At 36.8% G+C, this 25,739-nt stretch overlaps 1 protein-coding gene across 2 annotated transcripts in view; it reads right to left on the bottom strand.

The window, feature by feature from the left end:
* The window catches only part of LOC150109191 (man(5)GlcNAc(2)-PP-dolichol translocation protein RFT1), a 153,396-nt gene that overhangs the window by 56,431 nt on the left and 71,226 nt on the right, over positions 1-25,739 (bottom strand). For both annotated transcript variants that reach the window (XM_090406111.1, XM_090406120.1), the window contains exons 8-9: positions 20,878-20,928; positions 4,208-4,332 (exon numbers count right to left, since the gene is read on the bottom strand). In XM_090406111.1, coding sequence (XP_090262237.1) covers positions 4,208-4,332; positions 20,878-20,928 — 176 coding nt within the window. The remainder of the gene's footprint in view (positions 1-4,207; positions 4,333-20,877; positions 20,929-25,739) is intronic.

Below are 25,739 nucleotides of genomic sequence, written 5' to 3'. Positions count from 1 at the left end.
ATCACTCCTTGTCTCAGTATCTCTCATAATGCAAATAAATGTATACTGCTATGCATTAAGGGAAGGGTCACTACCCAGGCCGGTTTCGACCTTTATTGAGGTCTTGTCAGTGGGAGGCAGACCCAAATGTGGAGATACTAAGGCAGAAGCAATAGGAGAGGCATATTTACCTATACAAGTTGCCAACAGGTGTACCACCTTATTATTGAGTTACTCTGGATTTGGAGAAAGATGTTGGAAGTTTATTTTGCACTTGGTTAGATTATAATAAATTTAGTTTAATCCTTTATCCAAGTGTAAACAAACAAAGTTTGCACCTGAAAATATCTTCAGGACTGAGGTAAGGTGGTGCAAAAAAAAAAACCTCCGAGCAAAGGGTTGCCTGGTGTTGCACCACCTTACTTCAGTCCTGAAGATATTTTCAGGTGCAAACTTTGTTTGCTTACACTTGGATAAAGGATTAAACTAAATTTATTATAATCTAACCAAGTACAAAATAAACTTCCAACATCTTTCTCCAAATCCAGAGTAACTCAATAATAAGGTGGAACACCTGTTGGCAACTTGTATAGGTAAATATGACTTCTCCTATTGCTTCTGTCTTAGTATCTCCACATTTGGGTCTGCCTCCCATGCTGGATAGAGATAGATATATATGAGAGGCTCTGCTTGGGGTAGGTTTTTGTCTGTCTCTGAGTAGAGCCACCACCGATATTATGGTTCTGTCTGGTGGTGGGGTGAGCCTACCATTGGGTAGAGCCAACGCTGAGAAGTTCTTCTTGGTGACGGCGTGAGCCTGCCACTGATTGGAACAAAGCTGAGTTGGGCGATCTTTCAGGATCGTCTAATTTTTAGAGAGGTCTTTACTTAAATATACCTCAATAAAGGTCAAAACCAGTCTGGATAGTGACCCTTCCCTTAATGCATAGCAGTATACATGTCTGCAAGGAGATGTGCTTTGCATTATGGGAGATACTGAGACAAGGAGTGATGAGAGCTTGGTCCACCTTTGCTCAGAGTTGCACCACCTTACCTCAGTCCTGAAGATATTTTCAGGTGCAAACTTTGTTTGTTACACTTGGATAAAGGATTAAACTAAATTTATTATATTAGCAGATTTAAAGGGTACTATTCCTATGTGTATCCCACAAAAAGGGGACACACATAGATCATCAAATTTGTTTAAGTTAGGACAATAAAGTTTCACACATTTCTTTATAAAGATTCTACGAGGAAACGACTTTTATGTATGAGGTGAGTTTTCCTCTGTGTTTATAATTCTTTTCGAGAACATCTGGGTAGAAATTAGGGCACTACAGCCAGAAACATTAACAGATGTCATGGAACATGCCATAGAAAGGGCCAGTCTTTCTGAAGCTGAAACTGGAAGGCATTTATGTGATGTGGCTTTTCATAACTAATAAAAAAAATCTCAAGGGTCTGTATTTCATTAAAAAAATAATTACCATATTTTTCGATAGATAACGTGCACCCCCCCAACATTTTCATCACTCCTTTTGATGTAGAGATAATGTGCATGTACCAACTAGCGGTAGAGTTAGGAAGTACAGACAGAGGATGGTAGAGTTTTTTAAGCCACGTGCGTTGCTAGTAATCATTCTCTTGTAACTAGCTGCATCAACAATTGAAAGGCAGGTGTACATTTTTTGTATTTTATGAAGTTACATTATTCTGTACATCCTGTTTTAAAATATTTCATAAACTAAATCATTATTTGTTTATATTTTGTTATTAGATCTGAATTACACATGGAAGACAGAAGTACTTCTCGGAAAAAATCCTACACAGCACAGTTCAAGCTTGACGTGGTAGAAGTAACAAAGGAAAAAGGGAATCGTGAAGCTAGTAGATTGTTCAGTGTTGGAGAAAGTAGTGTTCGTGAATGGCGAAAGGCTGAAACAGTCCTGAAATGTTTACATATGAGGAAACATGCTATGAGGTTTAGAAGGTGCTTGTGGCCAACCATAGAAAAAAACTGTTTGATTGGGTTGTTAGTGAAAGAGCTAAAGGTATGAGAATATCTATTGTCCGTGTGTTGCAGGAATCGAAAAGAATTGCACAAAACAGTAATATAAAGGATTTCAAGGCCTACCCATCTTGGGTTTTTGGGATTTATGAAGAGAAATAATTTAAGTGTGCGCTCCTCCACTAGTGTTGGACAAAATTGCCGTGCGACTGGGAAGCGAAAGTAGCTAATTTTCATTTGTTTCTGAGAGAAAACTTGTGTGGGGTTGATGCTCGTCACTTTGGGAATATGGATGAGGTGCTTGTAAGTTTTGACATGCCTAGTTCTAGGACTGTGAATATGAAGGGAAAAAAAGAGGTTTCAGTTGCTACAACAGGGCACAAAAGGTCTAACTTTACTGTGGTTTTCTGTGTAACTGCAGATGGTTCCAATGGTGATTTTCAAAAGAAAGACTGTTCCAAAAGATTTTGATTCCAAAGATATTATTATTACTGCTAATGATAAAGGTTGGATAAATTCCGAGGTTATGAAATTTTGGTTGGAGAATGTGTGGCGAAAGAGAAAAATGGCATTTTCAACCCAAAATCTTTGTTAGTGTTGGATTTGTGTAGGGCACACATGACAGCTGAAATTAAAACAATTGCAAGTATTCCAAATTGGCCATCATTCCAGGTGGTTTAACAAAAAAACTCCAACCCCCTTCATCTCTTGCAGTAAATAAATCATTCGAAGACAATTTGCAGGCTAAGTGAGAAGACTGGATGATGAATGGCATCCATGAATATAACAAAACAGGGCAGATGAAAAGAACATCATATAAAGATATAGTTACGTGGATTGTAGAAAGTTGGGCTGCTGTAAGTGAAAACCGTGTTAGAAATGGTTTCATTAAAGCACAAGGGAATGCATTTGGTGTCCGGTGACAATGATTATGAAGCTGAAGAAATACCAAATGAAATTTTTAATGCAATTGATTCTTTCAATATTGAGTCTGATGAAGAATTTTTTGGATTTGAATAGTGTAATGTTCAATAAATATTAAGTAATACTTCTACCTTAGTTTTGTTATTACATTTGATTTCCTCTCATACCTTTCAAATGTATACCGCTAACGTTCATTTTTAACGAATTTAGAACTTTTTTTGTATAGGTAGTAATGCACACGTTATCTATCGAAAAATACAGTAATAAAAAAAATAATGTGGATTACTGTAACAAACACTGATTCATATCCATCATACACTACTTGATGTCTTCATCAGCCATTCTCACATGTCTGTCAGCATTTGTTCCAAATTAGCAATAGGGTTCTGTATGAAATCCTACTGAATGCTTTTGCAAAGTCTAGTGGTATCATGGTGTAATCATTTTCCTTATCTAACTCAGCTGTCTTTTTATTGTAGTGAGTGAGGAAGTTACTAAGATAAGAAACATTAACAGTTGTCATGGAACATGCTGTAGAAAGGGCCGGTCTTTGTGAAGCTGAAACTAGAAGGCATTTATGTGATGTGGCTTTTCATAACTAATAAAAAAAATCTCCAGGGTCTGTATTTCATTAAAAAAATAATTAATAAAAAAATAATATGGATTACTGTAACAAACGCTGATTCACATCCACCATACACTACTTGATGTCTCCATTAGTCATTCTCACATGTCAGTAAACATTTGTTCTAAATTATGCAATAGGGTTCTGTATGGAATCCTACTGAATGCCTTTGCAAAGTCTAGCAGTATCACGGTGTAATCATTTTCTTTATCTAACTCAGCTGTCAATTTATTGTAGTAAGTGAGGAAGTTACTAAGATATGACCAGCCCTTCACAAACAATACTTTCCTCTAAAGATAACAAAATTTAAAAAATTTACATACTTCTTTAAGGAACTGTGTTAAAGATGTATGAAATATATGTTACTCACATCAGTCATTCTCACATGTCTGTAACCATTTGTTCCAAATTATGCAATAGGGTTCTGTATGGAATGCTACTGAATGCCTCTGCAAAGTCTAGCAGTATCACGGTGTAATCATTTTCCTTATCTAATTCAGCTGTCAATTTATTGTAGTAAGTGAAGAAGTTACTAAGATATGCCCAGTCCTTCACAAACAATATTTTCCTCTAAAGATAACAATTAAATTAAATTAAATTAAGTAATTAAAAAAAATTACATACTTCCTTAAGGAACTGTGTTAAAGATGTATGAAATATATGTTACTCACTTGCTTATTTGCCATGGTCTCTCTGGTGATCATTTGAGCAAAAAAGAGATAACTGCTTTCTTCTATTGGCTGGAAAATAAATCTAGCTGCTAGAGAGCCAAGATTATTGACAACGTCATAAATTCCTGCAAAAGCAACAGCAGAGGAAAGTATACACGTATATACATCAGTCAGTAAAAGAATGTTTATCACAAGGTCTATTAGGTATGTATTCCACATAATGCATGGATGTTTATTATTATTATTATTATTATTATTATTATTACCCCAAGACCTCATGGAGTCAAAGACTCATCTGGGAGGTCCTTTTATCACACTTACACACACAGCTCATCATACCATGCCTTGAACACATTCAAACTCCTTGCAGACACCACACTCTCAGGCAAGGCATTCCAATCATTCACAACTCTGCATGAAAAAAAACTTCCCCTCACTCCCCTACTCACACTCTTTTTATACAGTTTCCAGGGATAACCTCTGGTTTCCCCCGATCTCCCACTATTTTATGTAGAACTACTCCAGCATTGATCCTATAACAACACCTTACCAACTTGTAGGTCTCTATCATATCTCCCCTCTTCCTCCTGTCCACCAGACTCTGCAAATTACATCTTCTCAATCTTTCCTCATACTCAACATTCCACAGGTCAGAAACTACCTTAGTCAATCACCTTTGGATCCTTTCCAACATCTCTTCATCCTTCTGAAAACCAGGTGACCAAATCTGGACACAATAGTCCATGTGTGGCCTAATCCAATGCTTCCCAAACTTCTGGATGTCAGGGCCCCCTTTGCAAAAATTAAAATATTTCACGGCCCCCCTCGAAAAAAAATCGTAATAGAGAGATATATTATTATAATATTTATTGTATTTATATTCAATGCAAAACATACACAGCGAATATTGCAAAAATCAAATGCATATATTACATTTTTTGCCTCTTACCGTTTGGTTCTGAAGATGATGTGGGCTGTTCTGGTAAAATATGAAATACTGTCCTTTTTTTTTTGAGTCTGTTTCTGCTTCGGATTGTTCGTGGTAATTTTTTTTTATTTTTTATCAGCCATTTATCCATCTCAGGGTTAAGTTTTTTAACGTAGAATAGATCAAATAATATCAACACTTACCGATACTGGCATACCACAGACTGACAACATGAAATTAGTGAATATTACCTTAAGGGAATCCCCGGACCAGTTACATTTTTCTCTTTTGTGACTTTTCTTCCTTTAAGGCAATTAAGCCTAATGCGAAACAGACAGCAAAGGCAGGTTATTAAAACGTGCATATGATTGGTGCGGTATTAACAAAAGATCGCGCAACCGAAACATAAAAGCATAGCTGACAATTGAGTTGAAATGCTAACCCTCTTCAACCAAATTCCATATGTGAAACTGCCATAACATTCATTATATATATATATTACTTAGTTTTAACACTTTTACGAATTTTAACACGTTCAGTGAATTTTATTGCTGCCTTGGGAAATCGAACTCACACACATCTAATTAATAACAATAGTTTTTAGTTAGATACTGTGTTTGCCCATGCAACATATGGTTTTGTTTCAGTCTATATATACAGCATAGTTTCTGTATGAGGGGACATGTGATTCATTAATTAGTGTGTTTTTATCCCAGTTGTCTCTAATTGCACTATTTGTTGAGAAATATATTACACAGACTCTCATACCTTATTCACTGGCATAATAAAAGTACTTGCTTTTATTGCCTCTGCAGTATAGTGGCTGTTAGGGAGGGGTGTTGTTTACCACTGCAAGCGAGTTACTATCTCCCCTTCTTTAAGCATTTTTTCATGTGTGAAGTATATGCGAAACTTTTATTGGCAACAGAAAACTAGCTCGGATGATAGTGATAATATAAACGAGTTTTGATATGTATATAAAGTCAATATCAACAGTCCCTGATTACGAACTCATGATGAAAGGGACAGGAAGATTTGGAGCTTCTCTGGAGAGCATTCGAAGTAAATACAATTAACCACTGCTTTGAAATGAAGCATATGAATAAGCAATATTTACTAATATTGATTAAGAGCCGAAATACGCAGGAAGCAGTTTGTGAACCAACACCAATGTGTGAATTTTTCCATTAAAATATAAAAAACAACAAAAAAGAAATAATAAAAGTTAAATACGTTTCTTTTAAAATAAAAAAAAAATCTACTTAGTCTTAAAACCTTTTAAATTTGTTTTCATTACTTCACGGCTCCCCTCAACAAAACCTACGGCCCCCAAGGGGGCCGCGGCCCACAGTTTGGGAAGCGCTGGCCTAATCAAAGCCTTATACAACGGAACAAGAATCTCCTTATTTCTACACATCAGTGTCCTCAGCATCATTCCCAGAAGTCTTTGTGTTGTCTTCACAATTTTGGCAATGTGTCCCCTAAATTTCAGATCCTTATCCACTATCACCCCCAGATCTCTTATTTCTTCCACTTCCAACAATATATCCTTGCCAAGCATAAATTCTGTATCCCATCTTTATTTTCCAAATTTTAAAACCTTATGTTTTGCAACATTGAACTCGCATCTCCATTTCCGTGCCCAATCACTCAATTTATTCAAGTCTTCTTGTAAGGCCACAACATCTTCACTACTCTTCATCGTTTGTCCCAACTTTGCATCATCTGCAAACAACTGAATATCTCCATCCAAATCTTCACCTATATCGTTAATATACAAGTTAAACAGTAATGTCACCAAAACAGACCACTGAGGCACTCCACTAGTGACTTTCCTTTTCCTGGATATTGCTCCCCCATACACAACTTGTTGATACCTATCAGATAGCCAGTCTCCAATCCAATGCACTAATCTACAACCCCATCTGCTCTAGTTTGACTATCAATTTATCATGCGGTACTTTATCAAAAGCCTTTGCGAAATCTAAGTATATTACTGCATATCCTTCTCCTCGTCCAAGGAAGCAGTCACTTAATTGTAATAAGTAGATTACTAAAACATGACCTCCCTTTAGCAAATCCATTCTGTCCATCAAAGATAATACCATTGTTGTCAGCCCAACTCTGGATCCTAGTTCTCACAAGCTTCTCCAACCAGCCCTTCACAAACTAACTAATAAAAAAAAATCTCCAGGGTCTGTATTTCATTAAAAAAATAATTAAAAAAAAAATAATGTGGATTACTGTAGAAAACACTGATTCACATCCACCATGCACCACTTGATGTCTCCATCAGCCATTCTCACGTCTGTCCCTATTTGTTCCAAATTATGCAATAAGGTTCTGTATGGAATCCTACTGAACAAGTTTGTAAAAGATTGCTTGTTATTTTCTCCCTTTTTAAATTTACAACAGATTAGACATAAAAAATGTCATTATTATTATTGCACAGGAATCTCCATGGAGTCTAAAGATTCATTGTGGGAGGCCAAGACCACCAATACGATATGAATGATACCTTTCCTTGAACACATTCATCAACAAAACACAACAAACTGTCACAACCTGTTCCTCTCATTCACCACTCTCCAAGTAATAAGTTACGTTAAACTTGTGCTCCCACATTTCATCGTAATTACAAGTGTTTTTTGTGCAAAATAAACGGAAAACTAACAGAAGGTACTAAGGAGCCGATTATTTCAGTACAACTTGTAAGTACCCTTAGTCCATTAAATCAGCTATTTTTTCAATTAAAAAACAGCCACTTGAAAGTGTTATGCCTACCACGTGAAGTAAAGATGGTGGCAACAAAGGCCACCAGTGGAAGATTACCTCTAGTCCCATCAGTGTAATGTCGCCAATCGCTAACAAACCAAATGACATCACAAAGTGCCACAGCTGTGAAGCCAAAGTTAAAGAAAGAAAAAAAGGGTATATTGTGCGATTTCTGTTGCAACTGGTTGCATACTTCCTGCACAAAAATAGATGAATCGGTGAAAAAGCTTTTCACCGATCTCAACCAGCCCTACTTCTGTATGATGTGCCTCCCTTCCGTAAAACAGCTACTAAACCTAGGACGTCTAACTATCCCAAATCGATCCCAAAAATATCGTTAAATGCCATCGTTTCGGACCCATAAACAAAAGAAAGACAAACTTTGCACGTCTTGTGAAAGTGACCTACGACACACCAACAAACACATCCAAATTTATAACGCCGATAAACAACAAGCTAAAGGATATTTTTCACCAGTCGTGCATACGTGCTCAACCTGATTTAACCTTTGTCCAGAGAGAACAAAGATGCCAACTCTGAAGACAACTAGAAGAAAAACGCCAAAATGGAGACAACAGTTGGATGATAGACTACAAACAAACCAAACTAGTGCAAAAACCAAGTGACTCCACTAGTAGCCACCAAGGAGACCAGTATGCAGGCACTGCATAGGAAACGTGCAAGACCCTTGTGGTCAAATCCATGCCTCACAGAAACTTGCATATCCACTTCACCGACATTCGTGGCCCTAATTCCAACCTTAATAGTGTTCACTACCATCTGCAGTCTGCCAAACCCCACATACATTTTTTAACAGAAACTCAAATCTCACCTTCCCCCCAGCACTATCTATCTCAGCCTCTCTAACTATACACTATTTAACTCCTTTCAACCCAAGGGTGGCATCTGTGCATATATATCTGCTCTGACATACCCTGCCAGAGAGCATCTAACCTAGAATCGCCAAACTTCGACTTTCTTTGACTAAAGCTATCCCTCCCCCACTAAGTCAAATTCATCTGCTGTCTCTATTGCTCTCCTAATACCACCAATCATTCTGAGCTCTTTCATTTCCTCTCCCTAATAGTTGATTTTCTCCAGTCCCACTCTCCTAACAGCGAAATCATCCTCCTGGGTGATTTTAATGTACATAACACCAATTGGCTATCCTCTTCCAGTTGTACAGATCCTGCAGGCAGATGTGCTGAAACATTTGCCATCACTAATGACCTTACACAAATTGTTCAAAAGCAGACAAAATACCAGATAACCCGAACCACTCCCCAAATATCCTAGATCTCTTCCTTACTAATGACCCCTCCAAATATGTAGTGAATGTAGTGAGCCCCCTGGGTAATTCTGACCACAACCTAGTGCTCATCCCCCCCTCCCCCATGCAACAACGCTTACACAGTCACTCCCACACAAGAGTAGTTTGGCATTATAACGGTGCCAAATGGGACAGTCTCCGAGACTATTATGCTACATTCCCATGGTTGGATTATTGTTTCCGGTCTTCCAGTCCAAACATATGCACCGAACGTATCACCAAAGTAATCTTCTTTGGCATAAAAACATACATTCCCCACAATACTTTGAACTGCTGTCCTCTAACTAAATCCTGGTTGTCCAAAAGATGTGCCAAGGTGGTACAAATGAATAATCAGGCATACCATAACTGGCTCGAATCAAGAACCCCATCCTCCTTCAATGCCTATACCGAAGCCCAAAACAGATGCAAGAAAATTATCAATGCTTCTAAAACAGAATCTGAATGGGCAAAAAGCAGGAAGCTTGCAGCCTGTCCAAATGGCAGCCATGCCTTTTGGTCTCTTGCCAAGGCAATTGGTCGAAATTTTTTCCCTACACTAGTCCCACCTCTATCATACCCAGATGGCTCAAATGCAACATCACCCACAGAAAAAGCTAACCTCCTGGCTTCACACCCTCCAATGCACACATAACTGACAACACCAAATGCCCTCCAGTCATTCCAACTGCCCAACATGCAATGTGCCCCCTGTATCCTTTTGCCAAAAAGATATCATAAACCTATTGTCTAAAATAGACACAAAAAAGTCTCCTGGCCCTGATGGCATTCCTCCAATTGTCCTGAAAGTCTGCACAACAGAACTGACTCCTATCCTATGCCGTCTGTACACACTCTCTTACTCCACTGGTACATATCCCAAAGCCTGGAAACTGGCCCACATTCAACCCATTCCTAAAAAGGGTGACAAATCACTGCCATCTAACTACCGCCTAACTAACCATCAACTCTCAACTCCTACTCTACCTTGAAGGTGCCCAACTATTAAGCGACCACCAGTACAGATTTTGTCGAAGCCAATCAACAGCAGATCTACTCTCATACATCACCCATCGCTGGACAAATGCCATGGAGAAATTCGGCGAATCCCAAGTAGTTGCACTTGATATCTCTAAAGCCTTTGACCGTGTCTGGCACAAAGGCTTACTAAGCAAACTCCCATCATTTGGACTGTCTCAGGACTTCTACAGATGGATTGTCAGCTTCCTGTCAGGATGAACATTATGTGTGATGGTAGATGGCTCCCTATCCTCTCACCATCCAACTAATGCTGAGGTCCTCACACAAGGTTCAGTTCTCTCACCAACCCTCTTCCTTCTATATATCAATGACCTACTTCAGTTGACCTCTAACCCAATACACAGTTTTGCAGACGACAGCACATTACACTCATCCCTCTCATTTGACAAACCCTACTCTACACAACTCACTTCAACCACAGAACATCAACCACCACTGGCCTTAACTCTGACCTCCAAGCCATCCTCCAATAGGGCTCATATAACCTCGTTTTACTAGCTTTGAAGTTGACGTATTATATTCTGTCTTATTTCTCACAAAAAAGAACCATTTTCCCCCAACATTGTTTTTGATAACACTCAAATTCCCAGACAAGATGAGATATCTCATTGCAGAATTACCCTGACACCAAGCCTCTCCTGGCATAAACACATCACAACCATTGCATCCTCAGCTTCCAAAAAACTAGGTTTTCTCTTTTGCTCAAGACGCTACTTCACCTCTAAACAGCTGTTAACATTATACAAATCTCAAATCCACTCAGCTATCGAATACTGCTCTCATATTTGGAGTGGGGCACCTAAAAGGTCCCTCAATTAGATTGATAAATGACCCATCTCTCACCAAATCACTCCCCTTACTTTTACATAGATGCTTGGTCTCTGCAATTTGTATATTCTATCAATATTTCCATGGAAAATGTTCATCCAAAACAGCATCAATAATTCCCCCTACTCTATACTAAGCCCACTGAAACACGTACAGCTGCCGCCCAACATCCTTTCACAGTACACCTTGAAACCCACAGAACAAGTTTCTTTTCCTCCTCCTTCATCCCTGCTACTGTGGTACTGTAGAATAGCCTTCCCCCTGACGTATTTCCCAAGGAATACAACATACAGGCTTTTAAATCACATGTAAGCAAGTTTCTCCTTTCCCAGTCCACTACCCATATATGGTACTGGCGTACTATAGGTTGACCAGCCAACCTCTCGTATATGGGCCCAACATAAAAAAAAAAAAAAAAAATCTCATCCTGAGACTTTTACTAACAACTATTGTACTTGGTTAAACAAGGCTCCTGTTGTTTTCGCCAGGGAACCAGGGCAAACAGCGAAAAGTCAACTACTGGAACAAATTCTAAAACTTACCTCAACTCAACATCACCAGAGTTCAAGATCGGTACTATCAACATAAGAAGCTTGAATGGCAAAGAAATGGAGCCAGCTGAGGAATTAGATAAGTACCAGATCAACATAATAGGGATGACTGAAACAAAAAAGACAAAGTCTGGTGAGATCTTTCTGAGCAATAAATACAAAATGTTATATTCAGGCAATGAAAATCAAGGAAAAGAAGGAGTAGCCATAGTAGTCAACATTAAATGCAAGGCAGGATTAGCCTTGTATTTAGTAGTCAACACTAAATACAAGGCTAATCTTCTTGAATGGCAGTCAGGAGTGATGTCCTATGGTCCCACAAAAGGTTCTACTAAGGTAGAAGTGGAGGAATTTTTTGATGCTTTAGAAAAAGCAACTCACACAATGAAAAAGGAAAAGTTGGTCCTTATTGGGGATCTACATAGCAGAGTAGGAAATGATTGTGAGACATACAAAAATATTTTGGAAAAATTTGGAGAAAAGAGCAAAGCTAATAATAATGGCAAATATCTGGTGGATTTCTGCTCAGGACATGGACTGGTTATTACTAACACCATGTTCCAACATAAAAATGTGCACAAATTCACATGGAGAGAATAGGCAAGGCATAAGAAAAGTCTCATTGACTATGTTATTGTTGATAGTGATGTTTTCTCCCTGGTGCAGGACACCAGAGTGTACAGAGGATTTAAAATTGGAAGCGATCACTATTTAGTCTTGAGCAGGATAAAATTGAATTTCATATTGAAAAGAATAACATGTAAGAAAGTTTTAAAGCGAATAAAAGTTGAGCAGCTCTCAGATGTGAACTGTAGACTAAAATACACAAAGATTGTTGAAGAAAAAATGAAAGAGTTTGAGAACAGGAATCAAACCTTGGAGATTCAGTGTCAAAACTTGAAGAAAACTCTGATTGAATCAGCTAGAGAGGCATGTGGTGAAGTTGTCTGCAAGGATAGAAAAATTAGAAAAAAAGCATATCAAAAGTTCCTGTCAAATAAGTCAGCTTGTGCTCTTAGAGAATATAGAGAGAAATGCAAGAATGCTAAACACTGTGTAAAACTAGCTAAACAAAAGTTATGGGGGGACTTTGGCAAAAATATAGAAAACAAAATATCAAGAAGGTGGAAAAATATTCTGGAGGTTGTTGAAGAAGCTTAGGAATGGAGGAAAGAGTGCTATAAAAGGAGTCAGAGATGATAAAGGTGACATGAAAATGGAAGAAAAAGATATCCTTGAAGTATGGAGTAATTACTTTGAAAAACTGCTAAATGAAACAAGCAGTGATGACAGCACAGTGGTAAAAAATACTGACCAAGCATGCAGGCAGGAATACATATCCATACTTGAAGTAGAAAAAGCCATCAAAGGCTGAAAATGTGGAAAGGCAGCAGGAGTAGATGATATTCGACCAGAAATGCTGAAGTATGGTGGTATAAAAGTCTTACAGAGGCTGCACTGCATAGCTCAGAAAGCCTGGACAGAGGGACGAATTCTCGATGATGGAGTAGAGCTCTCGTAGTAACCATATATAAAAAGGGAAATTAAACTGAATGTGAGAATTACAGAAGTATTTCCCTACTATGTGTTCCTGGCAAGATCTACTCAAGTATACTTGAGAAACAATTCAGAAGAATTGTGGAAGAAAAGCTGGGTGAAGAACAAGCTAGATTCAGGACAAATGGAGGCTGTCAGGATCAGATCTTCACTTTACGACAAATAGTCGAGAAAGCATGGGAATATAGCAAAGATCTGTATTTAGGTTTTGACGATTTGGAAAAGGCATATGACAAGGTGCCAAGAGAAAAGTTATTCAATACGCTACAGTTATATGGTGTAAATGGAGCATTATATCAAGCAATACTTAGTCTTTATTTGAGTTGTAAGTCAGCAGTCAGAATTGAAGGAAGTACAGGAAGATGGTTTAATGTTAAATCTGGCATGAGACAAGGATGTACATTATCCCCTCTGTTATTCATTATCTATATGGATCACATTATGAAGGAAAGTGGTATTAAACATGATATCAAAATTGGAGATGTTAATGTCAGCTCTTTGCTTTATGCAGATGATGTTATGCTTCTAAATAAATCTGCTACAAGTCTGCAAGATTCTCTGACTAAATTGATTAACTGTTGTAATAGATATGGTATGAAGGTCAGCAATAAAAAGACAAAGACAATGAATATAGGCAGAATCATTGAAAATGTCATCTGTGTTGTGAATGGAAAACCTTGGAACAAATAAAACATTTCAGCTACTTAGGCACGATTTTTACTGAAGATGGTAAATTAAATATAGAAATAAACAACAGAATCAGCAAAGCTAGTATGGTGGGAAGACAATTGAATAAATTCATATGGAATAAGAGAGAAATTAGTCGGAACACTAAATTAGCTGTATACAAGACAGTGTTCAAACCAGTTTTAACTTATGGATCTGAGAGCTGGGTCAAAAGTAAAACACTTGACCAAAGACTAGAGACCGCAGATATGAGAGTCCTGAGAAAGATTAGAGGTGTGAACAGATGGCATCAATGGCAATATCATATTAAAAATGAGGATATTAGGAAAGAACTTTATATTGTCAGCCCTCCAGGAATGCGTTAGCAGAGCTAATCTCAGGTGGTATGGTCACTTGAATGGGAGAGAAAAGATTAGCAAAACAAGTGTTCTCTGCCAGGTTGGCAGGAAAACGACCCAGAGGAAGATCAAGATATAGGTGGATTGATACAGTACAAAGTGCCTTACATGATAGAAATATAAGATCTGATAATATTGGAGTCTTGACAAGTAACAGACTGATTTGGAGGAAAATTGTAGATAGTAAGTTAGTAATGATGTAATTTTTTCATGTAGTACTATCATATCCTGTACACCCCTTGAGGGTACATGTCAGGAATTTGATGATTATGATATATAGCCTGCAATATCTACTTAGCCACACAGCTATCCTCTCACCATGTATTGACTACCCCATTCAATTTCATTACCCAAGATACTAGATTCTGCATTTTTTGATCATTTATATACTCACTCATCTCATGGCTACCTGCATGCAAATTCACATGCACCCCCGACCCCAATAGTTCTGGCTTCCTAACTTTGTTTCTGTTCCTCAAGATGCCTAATTCCAAATTCATTCAAGTGCAATCTATCAGCATCGTGTAAGTCCATCTGTCCATTAAACCTAGTCCAAAGGCATACTCAAACTGCACACAATTCCTTTTGCATAATCTAAACATTGATTCATTTGTAATCATGGTTCTCTTCCTCCTCCTACTCCTCAACTTGCCACTATCACAGATAGAGTAACAGAAGCCTCATAATCTTATTCTTTTTTAATTCTTCCAATAACTTGCATCTGCTCTCATACTACAATCTTCAGCTTTTAAGTCATTAGTGCCTGCCAAAAATAAACTCTTTCAATTTACATTTTTGCACCATAATAACTTCATTGATTTTTCACCAAGGAAAGAAGATTTAGTCACACTCTTGTTAAGTACTCCTCTGATCACAGAAGCATCATAAAACACTTTCTCACTCTTGTGCTTTGTCATATAATCCTTTTTCATACCATGCACCTCTTCATTATTTCTCATCTCCACCACATGGTTATATTCGGTTATATATATAACTGAATATATCAGGCAATAACAATCAACGAAAGGAAGGAATAGCAAAAGCATTCAACACCAAACATTAAAGCTAAATGTCTGGATTGGAAGCCAGTTTTGAGGAAATGGACAACGGAACTTATTTCTGTTTGTAGTCCCTTAGAAGGTTCTCCTAAAGAAGAAGTGTAGAGAGTTGAGTCATTAGAGCAGGCAGCTGACCTAAAGAAAATGAAAAAAGTGATCCTTGTTAGAGAAAATTTGTGAACTTGAATCCCGCAAGGCATATAGAAATGTTTTGGGAACATTTGGAGAAAAGGGCAAGACTAATAATAATAATAGTAATAAAAATAATCTGCAGGATTTCTGCTTAAGATACACACTACTCGTTACTAATACTATGTTCCAACATAAAGATGTCCGCAAGTTCACATGGAGAGAAGACACAAGAAATAAGAAAAGCATCATTGATTATATCATTGTGGATAGTGATATATTCGTGCTGGTTCAGGATACAAGAGTGTACAGAGGATTTGAAATTGGAAGTGATCATCACTTTGTTTTAAGTAGGATTGAAATGAATATCACATTGAAATGAACAGATGTAAGAAAGTTTTACAAAGAATTAAAGTTGAGCAGCTTTTGAGGTAAACTGTAAAATCAGCTATACAAGCATTATTGAAGAAAAAAATTAAACAGTTCAAAAACAAGAACCAAACTTCAGAGTCTCAGTGGCAAGCTCTGAAGAAAACATTGATAGATTCATCTATGGGAGCATGTAGTGAAGTTGTCTGTAAGGATTGAAAAATAAGAACACTATGGTGGACACGAGAAGTTAAAGAATCAGTTGTGGAAAAGAAGAAAGCATACCGAAAGTTCCAAACAAATAAGTTGGCAGATGCCCTAAAAGAATACAGAGAAAAATGTAAGAGAGCTAAGCTAACCGTAAAAGTAGCAACAACAAAAGTCATGTAAAGACTTCAGTAAGGATGTATAAGGTAAATATCAGGAAGGTGGCAAAATATTTTGGAGGTTATTGAAAAAGCTTAGAAATGGAGGAAAGAGTACTGTAAAAGGAATCAGAGATGGTCAAGTTGACATGAAAACTGATTATAAGGACATCTTAAATGTCTAGAGTAATTATTTTGAAAAGCTATTAAATGAAACCAGCAGTGACAGAACAGCAGTAGAAAATTTCCAAGAGGAATGCAAACAGGAATGCTATTAATACTTGAGGTAGAAAAATCCATCACAAACTTGAAATGTGGATAATGGAGTAGATAATATTTGACCAGAAATGTGGCTGAATATGGAGATATAAAAGTTTTATAGTGGCTAGACTGCATAATTCAGAGGGTTGAGTTCCAGAAGATTGGAGTAGAGCTCTTATAGTTTCCATCTATAAAAAAGGGAATAAGGCTGGATGCAAGAATTACAGAATAATTTCTCTACTAAGTGTTCCAGATCAGATTTATGCAAGCATACTTGAAAAGAGGCTGAGAAAAACTGTTGAAGAGAAATGTGGAGCAAAACAAGCTGAGTTTTCAGGCCAAATAGAGGGGGTCATGATCAGATTTTCACTTCACAATAAACAGCTGAGAAATCATGGGAATATGACAAGGATTTGTACTTAAAGTTTTGTAGATCTGGGAAAAGCATATGACAAAGTGCCCATAGAAAAGCTTTTCAAAAGTTCATAACAGATTACAGTTATGTGAGATAAATTTAAAATTATACAGAGCAATAAATAGCCTCTACTTAAGTTGTAATTCAGCAGTTAAAAATTGAAGGAAATACAGGAAGATAGTTTGATGTAAAATCAGGGATACGACATGGATGCACATTATCTCCACTCTTATTCATCATCTATATGGATTACATTATGAAAGAAAGTAGCATAACCTGATGTTAGATTCAGAGATTCAAACTTTGACATCTTTGCTTTAATGCAAAGATGTCTAAGTTGTACTCATAAACACATCCAGTGCAAGTCTCCAGGATACTCTAACTAAATTGAATTGCAGCTGTAACAAATTTGACATGAAAGTCAGCAATGAAAAGACTAAAACTATGAAAAGCAGGCAAAAACACAGAAAACTTCTGTGTTTCTGCCTGCTTTTCATTTTATTTCTTCTATTTTACATGTTTATAGAACATGTAAAATATTTCAGCTATTTAGGTACAGTTTTTAGAGAAGATGGAAAATTAAATTTGAAAATAGACAACAGAATAAGATGACAGAACAGAATAATGGTATGGTGGTGAGTCAACTGAATAAATTTATATGGAATAAGAGAGAAATTAGCCAAACCACCAAACTAGCAGTCTACAAGACAGTGTTCAAACCAGTTTTAAGTTATGGATCTGAGAGTTGGATTAGAAATAAAGTACTTGGTCAAAGAATAGAGATATGAGAGTTCTGAGAAAAACTAGGGGCTTGAACAGATGGCATTAATGGCAAAATCATATTAAAAATGAAGACATTATTAAGGGGAACTTGGCATTGTTGGCATTCAAGAATGTTAGCAGGGCTAATATAAGGTGCTATGGTCACCTAAACAGAATGGGATAAGAATGGTTAGTACAATGTTTGATGGCATGATGGCAGGAAAAAGACCAAGCTCTAGGTGGAGTGATTCAGTCAAAAGTACCTTAGAACAAAATGTTAGATAGGACAATACTGGAGTGCTGAAAAATAATTGATTAATTTGGAGGGAAATTGTTCATAGGAGATTAATAATAATATAAACTTAATCACATAGTGCTCTCAGAGTAGGCTGAACATCCCTTTAGGGTATATATCAAGATGACGATGAAAGTAATATCTGTACACTTCCACGGAGAAAAAGAGAGTTTTCAGTTTTGCACCTCATATTAGCATTAAAATTAGTGATAAAGTTTGCAGCCAGGTTCACCGTATTTTGATTTCAGAAATTTATGAAGACAATTAAAGAATTTAATAATTACTGCAAGAATAGATAATTATCATTATTATTATTATTAAGTGACACCTCCAGGGAGTCCAAAGACTCAGCAAGGGAAGGCACCTACTCCACAATTCTCTGTCTCCACCACTCAATCCACCAAATACAATGAACCGCAACTACCATCATCATCATCTACACCAGGGGTCAGCATGCGGCCCAAACGTGCATTTTTGGCAGCCCATAAAAGGTTGACCATACTTACATGGTATGTGTCCCGTATGTTGAATTATTTAAATAATACATTTTATAATATGAATAATAAATTAAAAATAATTTTATACCTATACTTCTTGATATCGCCGTGCAACTTGGTGCGAGTCAACCTTGTGAGTCATCATGAGTGGGGATAACAAAGGCGACTTCATCCGATGACAACTGAGATTTTGGTGCACATTAAAGAACGCATTTTTGTTAGAAAATATCCAAAAATTTTATCGATGCTTGCCAAAAAAGTAGGGAGATATACATATTGTGATGCATCATATATATTAAATTGCTTTTACATGATAATAATTTTTCATAATAAAAATTGATAACTCAAATATTTTTTTCACTTACTATTTTCGCTTAATTAAATGCTTGTGGCCTGATTATTAAAAATAAAAGTTCAATGTGGCCCGCGAGTCTGAAAAGGTTGCCGACCCCTGATCTACACCAACACCATTTACTGCCCGCCACCACCACTAGAATTTTAAAAGACAATCATAAACATCCATGCCCATGGCAGGATTCAAACCTGCAGCCTTTTGACTGGAGAGTGGATATGCTAACCACTCAGCCAACCAGGCCAGCTAAGTTAAGTCTTTGTATTAATATTTTAAACATTCATGTCTAGAAGGATTCTACTGCAATGCATATTTTCTTTTTTTTTAATTTAAATTTCCATTATTGTTCTCCAACTCACATTAGTGTACAATGAAATATTTGTGAATAAAAAAATAATTATTATTTCACTGTGGCATATGTGCTTTTGAATAAATATCGCAGTCCCAGAGGTGTCTTTATACAAGAAGATGAGAGGCGAATACTGATGCTCTATAAGATAGCCGTATCTATTTTTATTTATGAACCATAATATCCTTCTTTCTTCTTATTATTATTATTTTAAGACATATTAGACTCACAGCAGGCAATGATGAGCCTAGGAAATGACAATTTTATTACAGAAGTGAAATTATTTCAGTATTAACATGTTCAAGTTGGGAAGTGTTTTGCACATTGATTGTACTGATGGGACTTCTCATTACCATTTGTGTGCCACTTACCCATTGTGCGTGCAGGCCAATCTGAGAGTGTTAGTTGCAAACCTTTCGGTATAATTTTACTGTTGGTTTTTTGTATACTGTTCCTGCAATGGGCTGGCAAGTGGTCTCACTGACATAAAGTTTATGCTGCATGTTCGTTTTAGCTTTTTTGGTAGAATTTTATTTGAAGTTGGTATTTGTGATCTGTCTTAATGACATCCAAAATTTCAAATGCAATTGAACAAACACTTATTTCACATAATTGAAAATTTGGACAAATGTTAATGTTTTTAGTTAGATGCTGTGTTTGGCAGTATAACAAACAGTTTTGCTTGAGTCTCTGCAGCACAGTTTCTGTGGAAGGATATATCTTTCATTAGGTCGTGCTGTTTTTATCCCAACTGTCTCTAATTGCACTATTTGTTGACAAATACATCACATAGACTGCAAATGTCTCTGTACCATATTTAGTGATACAATAAAACTAATACTTTTTTTTGCATTTGCAGTGTAGTGGCTGTCAGTGATTTATATTTCGCAAACAAATTCCTTTCCATCTATTCATAATTTAAAAAAAAAATTTTTTTTTAAATATGCCCATCATAAATGTAAATACAAAAGTTTAGAGTTTATAGGATCATGTATTCTTCACTCCCAGATAATTATAACACAAGCACATAATATCACAGATGCAAATTATTCATGCTCCATTTTATTTTACAGTACTGAATGTACTTTTATTCAAGTCTATTCTTTCTTTTCCTTATATCTGCTATTCTTTACATCTTTTAGTAAATCAAGTATAGTAACTAATAATCAAATATATCATTCTCTTTAATTATCTTTTTTAATATATTCTGAAAAGAACATTCCTCTTTACCTGTTGTCCTCTCCTCAGCATGGGATTAGTTGCAATCGAAGAAACCGTTATGAAAAGTCCGACGACACGCAGGAACAAACTTGCTGGTAAATTCGCTAGATTGTTAGGTTTGCAGTGAGCAAGCCAAATCATTCCGACCTGAACTTGCTAAGCTTTGTCAGTAGAATATTCTGATTTAGAGGCAAACATTATGTAATTTGGACTCCCTAAATATTATTATTTATTGCATATACTGTTATTTAATAATGCTTGATTTACCTTTTAAGCTTAAACTATACTTTTCAATAAGTCTATAACTATACTTTTTTTTTATATCTATATACTTTTTTTTATATCTATAACTATACTAGGCTTTGTCAGGAATTGACATTCCTGACAAAGCCTAGCATCTGCCCAATTTGCTGAACTCCTTTCCTTTGCCAGCGTGCATTATATATGTTATAATATGATAATAAAAATCTGAACCTATTGATATTTGTAAAACAATTTTGAGAAAAAAATTTTTATAACTTACCTTGTTCTGCAAAACTTAATGCACTGAACAAAGTCATTACATATCGCTCACCTGAAAGATCAAACAAAATTCCTAAAAGTAGAGGTGGTTGAATTTTTATTTCATGAGTAGTATTCCGCTAATACAGAGCTGAGTGTTGTTGTTGTTCAGTTGGGTAATAGGCAATAATGACTTTTACTGATCTGCAACAGTTATACTTGTTCAATTAATTTTAAGTAACTGATAAAGTTTTTTTTTTTAATGATTTAATCCGAATATTATTTGTAAGGTTTTCAAGAAAGAAAAGTTAATAAATAAATTTTGTGCAATAAATAAATAAAGTTATTATCTTAATATCATCTTGGAATATTACTTGTGTACATTCCCAGCTGTAGGATATACATAAATCCTACAGCATGAATTTGAAATCACAAAATCCCAAAACAAACATCTGCAGCCATGGGGAGAAGGAAGGACAAGTGAGCTGGAATCAATACAATCTTTTGATAAAGAAAGAAACATGACAAGATAGCAATAACAGGAAGAAGGCTATAAGCAACAGCATTTAATAAACATACCTGTAGAGCTGGGTTGTTAATTCAGGTATTAAGCTGAAAGAAGTACTCACAGAGAAAATGCCTAGATCAAGGCTACTGTCAAGATAAATTTCAACAGTATGCAGTCAGAAGCTGTGAGTTATATGCAATTCTCATGCAAACTATGCAAGTAAAGCCTATAAGTCAATATGCTGTTGTGTCGCAAGTGAGCATACGGTAGTTTTGAGCTGTGATAAAAAAAAGTATTTTAATAGTGTATAGTGTGGCTTTTTGTTGCAAATTGTGCTGCATTTTTTTCAGTTTGGATAAAAGTGTCCTTCAGTGGTGTTGTTGAAATTTTTTGTTGTTTATATTGTGTTTTTCTACTTGTTTGCCGTACTACTTCAGCGTCTAAAGATGGCATCCATAAAGAAACGTACATCAACAGCACAGAGGGCTTCTGTACGAAAGTCTGGTTTTGCCTTGGATTTTTTGTGGTGGATGCATTGAAAAAACTGCTATATCATCATCATCAAATTCCTGCCATGTACCCTCAAGGGGTGTACAGGATATGATAGTACTATATGAAAAAAATTACATCATTACTAACTTCCTATCTACAATTTTCCTCCAAATCAGTTTGTTACTTGTCAAGACTCCAACATTATCAGATCTTATATTTCTATCGTCTAAGGCACTTTTGTACTGTATCAATCCACCTATATCTTGGTCTTCCTCTGGGTCGTTTTGCTGCCAACCTGGCAGAGAACACTTTATAACTGCTATAACTGAAAACTGCTATATTGAAGTTGTATGCACCAAAAAAATGTGAAAGATCTGTGGACTGTAAGGTAAATGAGAAGAAGGAAAGTATTAACGTATGTGAAAAGTGTCTGGATAGATTAGAGCAATTAAAAATGGGAGCAAACATTGGGACCATAGTAAAAGAGCTTCGGCAAGAGATAATGTATATGAAAATCGAAATGAAACATCTGGAAAAGGATATTAAACAGCTAAAGGAGAGATTGGTTGATGATAAGGAGAAGGAGGAAGTTAATGTTATAAAGAAAGAATCAAAGGATAATTGTATATCAGTGTACGGAGACTCGATCATTAGAGCTGTGATTACTAATAAAGTGTACAAAACATGCTTTCCTGGTGAAACAATAAAGCAAATAACAGATGCATTGCAGAAAAGGAAATACTGGGCATCAAAATTAGTGGTAGTCGTGGGCACAAATGACTTAGTTGGGGAGAAGAAGAATGTTGATAGAAACTTGAGGAAGTTGTTGCAGCAGGTAAAGAAGAATAGTGTTGTTGGGAAAGTCGTAGGTGTGTTGCCCAGATATGATAACAGTGAGTTGAGAAGGAGAGCAGAGATAATGAAGAGTAAGATGCCTGAGTTGTGTGAGGCAAAGGGGGTTCAATTTGTAAATCTGTGGAGTGAATTTGAAGGGAAGTTCAAATCCGCTAATTTTGATGGATTACATTTGTATGGGTTTGGTGTTGGGCATTTAGAAAGGCTGTCGTTTTCTGAGAAGACACAGAGTTAAGAATTTAATGTAGCAAATGATCAGGGTCTACCTGTGAAACAGGATAGCACAAATCAACAGATTGTACAGCAGGAGGAAGATGGACATGAGGTTGAAGATGTGGTTGCAGCAGCACAAGATAATGGAATGCATAAAGGTTAGGATGAGACAGGTAAGAATGGAAATCACAATCAGGATCAGGTCAAACCAAAGAGAGAGGTGCAGTATAGCAGCTAGAATAGAGAATGTTGGTGCTGGTAGATGGCCTCAAACACAGTGATTGCTATGTTTATACACAAATGCAAGGAGTATTTGAAACACGAGAGCTGAGTTTGTGGCATTGATTGAGACAGCATGCCCAAAAGTAATTGGAATAAGTGAAACTCGGTTGTCTGAGGAGGATGTGATGTTACAAATAGAATTAGAAGGATATATAATTTTCTGGAAGGATAGAGATGTGAAAAGAGGAAGGGGAGTATTGTTAATGATTGCAGTGGAATTGTGTCTGCAAAGTGTAGAAGTTGATGGTGCATGCACAGATTTTGAATCTGTGTGGTGCAAAGTCAAAATAAACAAGTTAGTATATATGATAAGATGTTGTTATAGGCCAGGGAATGCAGAGAATACTGAATGTGAAATGTTTATGCAAATTAGTTGGGCATGTAAAAAGAAGGTGATCCTGATGGGAGACTTTAATTACAGGAATATAGACTGGAAGGATGGGAACAAGGAGAGCGAGTTTGTGGGATTTCTGAGAGATAAGTATCTTAAGCAGCATGTGATTGAATCAACTAGAGGGTTTAATGTTTTGGATTTGGTGATAACTTCACAAGATGTAGTTGTTAATTAGGTGTTGACACTGCTGCCAGTTGGTGAGAGTGATCATGAGGTACTTGTTATGGAAGTATAAAGCAGGTGATTAGTGGCGTATCTGCTCTCCAACCAAAAGGCTACATGTTTGAATCCTGCCATGGGAATGGATGTGTGTGATTGTCTGTGAAAATACTAGTGGTGATGATGGGCAGTAGATGGCGTTGGTGTAGATGATGATGGTGGTAGTTGTGGTTCGTTGTAGTTGGGGGGGGGTTTGAGTGGTGGAGACAGAGTTGTAGAGTAGGTGCCTTCCTTCGATGTCTTTGGGCTCCATGAAGGGGTCATGTAATAATAATAATTATAGAAAACTCTGTAGTCAGTTAGCATCAGTATGTTAGGTAGATGAACTCTCTGGAAAAAGAGTCAGTTAGCATCAGTATGTTAGGTAGATGAACTCTCTGGAAAAAGATGTGGACAATGCATGGAAACTCGTAAGGCAGAATCTGACAAAAGCAATGTATGACCTGCATACCAAGGGTTAAGCGAGTAAATAGAGTGGGAGTGAAATGGGTGAACAGCAAAATCAAGCGAGCGGTGCTGGAAAAGAAAATGTTATGAAGGAGGGACAAGACAGTTGGTGGTGATCAGATCCATGAAGGATATAAGGTGCAGGCTAGAAAGGTGACGAATATGGTAAAGAAAGAAAAGGTGCAATATGAGAGGAGATTGGCTGGTCAAGCCAAGGTTAATCCAAGGGAATTTTTCCACTACATGGCAAGCAAGAGGAAGAATAATTATGGCAGATTAACATTGGTGGATAGTAATAGCAGCAGACTAAAAGCTTCAAAGGATATAATGGAATTATTGAACAAGCACTGATCAGCGTATATCATACTGGTGTAAATGATTCGGTGCAATATATAGAAGAGAGGCAAGTATTAGGAGAATTGGAAATGAAAGAAACAAAGGTGTATCAGGTGTTAGTTGGGTTAGACGTGAATAAGGCTGTGGAATGGATGACATATTACCACGTTTGCTTAAGGAATGTGCACCACAGTTGGTTATGCTCTTGACCTGGTTATTTAATGAAAGTCACAGTAGGTAGGGTCCCTAAGGAGTAGAAAGAAGGCAAAATAGTACCACTCTATAAGCATGGTTCTAAGACAGAAATCTAAAACTATAGGCCAGTCTGTATAACTGCAGTTGTGGTCAAGGTGTTGGAAAGATTGGTAAAGAACAGAATACAGAATTGGGTTGATGGACATGGCATTCTTTGTGAAGGTTAGCATGGATTTGCAAAGGGTAGGTCCTGTTTCAGCGATTTACTTGCATTTTATGATAAGGTGACGAGTGTGTTAGATAAGGGAGAATCATATACAGTGATATTCTTAGACTTTGCAAAAGCATTTGACAGATTACCAAGTGATAAGTTGGTATACAAGCTGCGGGAATAGACAATATATTGGTTAGATGGATCAGAGACCGGCTCTCTCAATGATACCAGCAAGTTGTGTATGATGGAACAGTGTCTCAAAAAAGAAGGGTAACCAGTGGCATGCCCCAGAGTTCAGTTCTGTTCTTGGGGCCCCCTGATGTTTAACTTGTTTGTAAACGATATATCATGTGGACTGAGTGGGGATCTTCAGTTATTTGCTGATGATGCAAAGTTGGGAAGAATTACAAGTAGCACTGCTGATGCTGAATCCCTTCAGGAAAATTTGAATAGACTTTTTACATGGACAAAAGAGTGGGGTTGTAGTTTTAATATCAATAAGTGCAAGGTGTTGCATTTTGGAGTGCAGAAATATAAGGCTGTGTACTATATAAATGGTGCCATACTGCAGGAAGTGGATGAGATTAGAGATTTGGGAGTGATGATTGACAGTAGACTAAAGTTTAAAGGACATATTGCTAGGGTTGCAAAGGTTGTACATCATAGTGCTGCTATGATAAGAAGTACTCTAACATGCAAGGATAAGGAAGTGGTTGTGCCACTGTATAA

This window comes from Typopeltis vanoorti, chromosome 2 (assembly GCF_054136105.1).
Source record: "Typopeltis vanoorti isolate ZY-2024b chromosome 2, IOZ_Tvanoo_1.0, whole genome shotgun sequence".
Classification (NCBI taxonomy): domain Eukaryota; kingdom Metazoa; phylum Arthropoda; class Arachnida; order Uropygi; family Thelyphonidae; genus Typopeltis; species Typopeltis vanoorti.
Note: the sequence above shows the minus strand (reverse complement) of the source record. Positions and strands in the feature narration are given on the sequence as shown.